At 45.5% G+C, this 6,702-nt stretch overlaps 1 protein-coding gene across 1 annotated transcript; it reads right to left on the minus strand.

The window, feature by feature from the left end:
• Positions 1-280: 280 nt before the first annotated feature.
• On the minus strand, positions 281-2,252 carry LOC121592622 (peptidyl-prolyl cis-trans isomerase 5). Its single transcript, XM_041914248.1, has 3 exons — positions 2,032-2,252; positions 1,464-1,591; positions 281-986 (listed from the first exon to the last, which is right to left on the minus strand). Exons 1-3 carry the CDS (start codon positions 2,107-2,109, stop codon positions 584-586), a joined length of 609 nt encoding a protein of 202 aa, XP_041770182.1. The 5' UTR covers positions 2,110-2,252; the 3' UTR covers positions 281-583.
• Between the last annotated feature and the right edge of the window lie 4,450 nt (positions 2,253-6,702).

A 6,702-nucleotide genomic window follows, 5' to 3' on the forward strand; every position in this document is an offset into this window, starting at 1 on the left:
TTTGGGAATTAGAAAAAAAAAATCCGATTCAGTATATGCCATATCAGCCGATTCGTTACATCGATATCTAATTACCACATTACAAGCTCTGTTTCTAAATTGCCTTGGTGCAGAACGAATGATAAATTATAGACGAGCAAGCACGTGTGTGCTGCAGCAGTAAGGCTTATCACGATGACAAGACAAGAACGATAGCAGTGTATGTTTCTTTTCAAAACTAACTGTAATGACTAACTAATTGTAAAGAGGAGAGAAGAAAAAAATGCAACATTTAAAGGTGTAAATTTTATCATAAAAATATGTCTTCTCGTCTCGTTTATTTTCTGAATTAGATTTACTTAGCGAAGAATGGATCTCTTCTCCTCTTAAATGCGAACACACTACTCAGAACCCATTCCTTCCTTTTTTTGAATCACTTTTTTTTTTCTTGGACATCCTTCTCGTCATCGTTATGGGTGGATCCGTTCGCTCGAACAAGAGGATTCGTCCAGGATGGATAGTGTGCGATCTGTAGCGCCCCACCCGACTTAACGCTCCCGGGGAAAGAGAGAGCGCGTGTCCTTCGGTCACTCGCTCTCTCCCTTTACTCGGTGGCATCGGCCTTATCAACCGCGAACGGCTCGCTGACCGGCAGCGAACCGGAATCCGCAATCTCGACATCGTTCGTCGGACGATCGCGCCCATCGGTGGCGGTGCTTTCGATCTTGCGCACCACGTTCATGCCCTCGAGCACCTTGCCGAACACGACGTGACGCCCGTCCAGCCAGCTCGTCTGCTTGACCGTGATGAAGAACTGCGAACCGTTCGTGTCCTTGCCGGCGTTCGCCATCGACAGCCAGCCGGCACCGTAGTGCTTCAGCTTGAAGTTCTCGTCGGCGAAGCGCTCGCCGTAGATCGATCGTCCGCCGGTGCCGTCTCCCTTGGTGAAGTCACCGCCCTGGATCATGAAGTCGCGGATCACCCGGTGGAACTTGCTGCCCTTGTAGCTGTTGGGGGAGTTGAGGTGGGAAGAAATAGTGAGGTTTGGTTTGCTCGGTTACGTTAGTGTAAAGGCGCGTGTGGGGAAAAGATTGAGAACTAATTTATGCACGAATTAATCATGCATAACCTCAGTGAAGCGGAAGAATAAGATTCAATGAAGAAAAATGGCCCCGTGGGAGGCATAAATAGTGGAAGGAAAAGGCACGGGAGAAGAAGAGCAAGTGAAATACCATTCAACGAAAGGAGAAAGCATAATGGAGAGAACACAACAGACTCCATCCTCCACGCCTCTATCCGGTTATGGTTTCATCGCCTGCTACGATCATCATTGCCGTTAACCTTACTTTCAATTGCTTCATGCAGTGGAATTGAAACGACGATACCAGCTGGCTTGGGCATTATCGCTCAATTACAAGTCCGTGGGAGGGTTTTTATATGGATGCTAAATGAATTATGGAAATTGTACGCTCTATGCAACTTACCCTTCTCCTTTGGTGGTCTTCTCGGCCAGCTCCTTGAAGTTGCGGGCAGTCTTCGGTACGGTGCCACCGAACAGACCAATCACGATGCGTCCCTCCGGCTTGCCACCGATCGTGATATCGAAGTAGACCTAGAAAGTGGCGAAACAAAATAAAAAAATCCCAGTTATTGTCACATGTTTATAGAATTAGTACTGTGATTGAAACGTATTGTGTTTGAACAACCGACCACCAACCCGAAGAGAAAAACGCGCGTGTACGCGTGCTTCTCTCCTATTGCAGAAGGACACGTAAGCATTTGTGTGCCAAACCCTTCCCCAACCACGTCTTCCCTACCCCATTCAGCTTCAGATGCTGGCGGGTGATGTGGATGATGCGTTTCGTAATGCTGATAAGGCAGTGCAAGCACCGACAACGCTATGCAGCAGCAGCAGCAGCACGCATAAAACCACGCTCAACATGGTTTTTGTCCAATTATGCTACAAAAAAACGGAAAGACAAAGCAGCTGATGGACGATGCGGCGCTGTGCCGGTTGTTGACCTTCGTTCGCTGCCGTCATTGTAAGCTTACCTTATCCGTCACTTTCGGTCCGTCTCCGGATGCCAGCGCACCGGCAATCAGCACACTCAACACAACGAACAGTTTCATGTTGCTACAATACTTCTGGGGAAACAGTAGAAACAAACACTTTACGATAGGAAATTGGAGAGGAAATTTTTTTTCTTCTGCCTGACGCCGCCGCTCAACACACAACACGTCCGTTCCGTTGGCGTGTGTAAAAAATTATGAGAATTTGACAGAAGCGGCAGATGGCTTGCGGGTACAAACCTACGCCAGCTGAGAAACCCTCTCCAGCAACCGCAATGTTGGTTTCTCTTTCTTTCTCGGGTGGGCTGAGCGAGCGTAGAACGAGAAGGGTCTATACGGCTGTTGAACTATCTCTGTTGCGTTGTCGGGTTGTGCGCTAGAGTGAATGAGAAAGGCACTATAAACGGATTTTGATGTATCGATCTCTTTCTTTACGCTGTATGCATTATGGGCGAAAATAATTTACAATAGGATAAAATTATTTATTTAATCAGTGGGAAATTATACTAATTTCAACCGAGAAAAATGAAAGTAGAGTAGAGTGATTATCATTTTAGTGAAATCATTTCGAACATAATTTAATGTTGAGAAAAATATGCTAAATGCATTTCAAAGTGTCAAAAACCAAGCTGTCCTATAGGTCACTTGCAATAATAATCCCATACAGGTTCGAAACATTTTGAATCAGCATCAACAATTAAATATTTCAATTCACAATCCCTATTTGCAAGGGGAAAAAGGCATGTAAAATCATTTAATAGATACGATTGTTGGGTTTTTTTTACCAAAACAGAATAGCCCTCTGTGCGAAGTCTTTCATCCGACAGTGCTGCCCTCTATGAACATTAGTTGAGCTTTCCAGAAGCTTTTGTAACGCTTTCTTCTATTTTATTGGAATTTGATGTAGGGAACGATTCGTTTACGTTTAACAATAAAGCAATTAATAAACATAATGTTTTTATTTCTTATCTTAATTCTATGCTACTGGCCCTTGTGTGCATTGTCTCTTTCGTCAGTGAGGGAAACCGATGCTTTAAAGATGGTGCATGCGATCAACTGCTCCTTTTTAAAACTATTACCTTCACCTTCACCTTCACCCATCGATAGCAATAAAACAAGTATAAGATCTAGAAATTTATGTTCAAAAATCAACGCTCGTGCTTAGTAGCAAACGGGTGAAGAAGGGCGAACCTAAGCATTTGCTCTTCCTAACCTTTTGCCCCATTATGACGGACCCTTCGTGGGCAGTGGGCTTCGTAGGAACTGGCGACCTTGAAACTAGGCAGGCTAAACCCGGGCCCATCACACCTTTCTGTCGGCTGTGCTTTGCGAGGGAGCATAATTTGCCAATAAAATAATTCACCAGATTGACCTGAGGGTTGGACCTTCGGGGGTTATTTATCGCACACTGCTGTCCAAAGGCTTCCCGCATCTTCGTAACTGTCTTGAACTCACCCACGAAAAGATTTGAAGTTAGATTTTTTTTATCGTCTCCTTCGATCGATCGCTCTCCATCGCTCTCGTCTTGCGGAATCGGTGGAGAAATATGTTTCGAGCGCTGGATATGGGAGGTCAACATTGCCGACGGTTGACATCATAGTTGCGGCGCGCCAGACGGGACGCCACAGCCAAGGCGCTTGCCGTACCGTTGGGCCTATCGAAATGCTTCTTCGACTATCGTACCTCATCCTCATTTGCATATGTTTTGTTTCGTGTCGGGAATCTGACCCTTCTGCGGTGCAGCCGCAGGCCGGCACTGCCGGCTCCAGGTTCATTCATCTCTTCCCATGCGAGCATCCCGTCGTTTGGGCTGCAGTGCGTTGCAGCAGCTTTCCAGCCCTTGCTAACACCGATCGTGAAAGTGAATTTTGAAGCTACTCTATGCGCCACGTGAAGAACGATTCGTTTCGTATTGTCAAGGTCAGCTGACGTAACAGTTTAACCGATAATTTTCGTTATTGATTTATTGAAAGCACATTCAAAAAAAAAAAAACACATTCAAATAATGCTATAACAGCGGCAAGCAGATTAGGCTTTCATACATACAAATCCCCCTGATGCCGGTTCGGCCACTTTAAATGATCCAAACAAATTGGACGCACAAAAACAGCAATCTCCATCTCGTAAATGTAATCCACCCACATTGGGTCGGTGATCTTCATTGAATGCTGCTACTGCTGATCTGCTTACCCACAAATTGGTTGGGGTGCCGTAAAAGGTGCAGCCTAGCACACAAACAGAAGCACTCTACGTGAGGCAGGCCACGAACCTGATCTAGTAGCTTGGGTGATCTCGTCGCTAGGCGTATGATTAGTAAACAAGCAAGCTGCCCATAGGGATGTGAGGTGTAGAAGCAGCAGCCGCCTAGAGCTCGCGCAATTAAATGTGCTTCTTGCGTCAAAAACAAAAACCCTAAAACGCCCGTTTGATGCAAACAAAAATAGAAACATCAAAAAATAGGTTTAAAAATAAAGCAACGCTGCCCTATCGGTTGTCCCTTCGAACGAGGCTGCGAGGGGCGAAGGTGTTGAAGGCTGATAAGATCATTACGGTGGTGCGGTGGTGGAATTTCCAAATCTAAAACCTTTCGATCGCGCTTTGGAACATTACAACCAAGTCAGCCAAGCTCGTTTCTGACGATCCGTTTTGGATGATCGCGAGTGATGATGTCTGTTTAGTCAGCATACATAGTTTATATTCCATCGCGCACGGACGGCTGGATAGGTTCAGCGAGATTTGCATACACGCCGATAAACAACAACCGTGTGTCTGTGTCTGTGTGTCCGTGTCCGTGTCCTGTGTTGCACATTTGTTCGGGGGCAGCATAATGATCGGCGATCGTGTCCGGCGCACCACGGTGTCGTCTAATGGAAGTCCATATATTTTGTTCGCTGATTCAGCGCTCAAAGGCAACCCTTTTGCAACAAGGGCCGAGATGATAACGAGATGACTAACGCGCGAGATTACGCCATCCAGGCAGATCGAAAAATGCGATCGACGATCGGATTGGGACGGTTTTTTTTTTTTTTTTTTTTTTTTTGGCGCTTTTACCGAGAAGAATCTTGCGATGTTTGCCTTCGGTTTGCGGATATGCAAGAATTCCGCGCCCGTAAACATTGCGTAAAACCGGTAGACGTGACGCCATGCTTATCCATCAGCATCATTGGCACTCTTTGTTTGACTCCGCTCGCGCTTCGGCGAGGATTTGGCAAATTTTGCACAAATAAGCAGTGACGGCTGCATGGCCGGTGCCACAAAACAAAAGCACAGTTCAAATTAGCCTTTTTGCTTCTGTTGGTTGTGTACGGGCCGAAAATAGAACCTCGTCGTCGACAAGTGGTGTCACGGTCACTCGAGCAGGGCAAGAGTGGTTCACGCATCCAGTTATACCGGGCCGGGAATGCCGGGTGGACAAATTAAGAGATGAGACAGCCATTTACACACGCAAACTCTTGAAAAGCGATCTGTTCCAAGTGGCCAAGTGGGTGTAAACAGAACCGTTCCACTTAGGGGAACAATTCCTTTCCGAATTGCTTCCGGGTGTGTGTGTTGGTATTTTTAGGGCTAAAAATAGTGATTCTGGAATTATTCCAAACATTCTGCCAATTATTGACATGAGCTGGACGGTGCTGTCGTTTGAAGCGTATCCGGCTGATGGGTTCAAGAGTTTGGGATTTTTAAATTAATTTTGGTGAATTTTCCCCTACCCCATTCCTTCACATGCTTCAGCTCTCTCCACCGTCCAGTCAGTACTATCGCAAAAGCACAACGCGAACGTGACAAACTGCGACACATTACGGCGTGAGCCGTGAAGCATTAGGGATTAGCTTAATGAGCACGCACCGATAATTTATGGCCCCCTCGTCATCGTCACCGGGATCGAGTGGATACTTTTCTCCAATCAAGCCGGTGAATTGATCGTTGCCGACGGACGGTAATTGTGTGTGTGTGTGTGTGTGTGTGTGTGTGTGTGTGTGTGTGTGTGTGTGTGTGTGTGTGTGTGTGTGTGTGTGTGTGTGTGTGTGGTGTGTGTGTGTGTGTGTGTGTGTGTGTGTGTGTGTGTGTGTGTGTGTGTGTGTGGTGTGTGTGTGTGTGTGTGTGTGTGTGTGTGTGTGTGGTGTGTGTGTGTGTGTGTGTGTGTGTGTGTGTGTGTGTGTGTGTGTGTGTGTGTGTGTGTGTGTGTGTGTGTGTGTGTGTGTGTGTGTGTGTGTGGAGACGCCTGGTTTTGGCCGGCTGATGTGATGTTCGCACCTTGCAAAGGGTTGTGCAAGTAAGCATACTTTGATAGGGCTGAGCTCTTAACAAAGGTTGTGGCAATTAATAGTTTTAATAAGTCAATCTTCACGGGGTACATATAAGGAAAAGTCTTAATTACTGTTTTTCTACCTACGATTATTCTACCACCTGTTAACTACAGTTAATTGGTTGTCCATTCTGGATGAGGATCAGTTATAATATAACCCTTAAGTAAGTCAAATTTATTTTAAACATTTTGAGTACTTTACTACGTTTAGAATTCTGGCAAAATAATCATGACAAAGTCATCAATAATAATCTGATCAAAAAATTTCGGAAGCTTTTCTTATTTTACTTACACTGTTTTAAGAGAGGAAACCTTATTTATTCTCATAAATTGTCAATTATCATTGTGAC

This window comes from Anopheles merus, chromosome 2L (genome assembly GCF_017562075.2).
Source record: "Anopheles merus strain MAF chromosome 2L, AmerM5.1, whole genome shotgun sequence".
In the NCBI taxonomy this organism is placed as follows: Eukaryota; Metazoa; Arthropoda; class Insecta; order Diptera; family Culicidae; genus Anopheles; species Anopheles merus.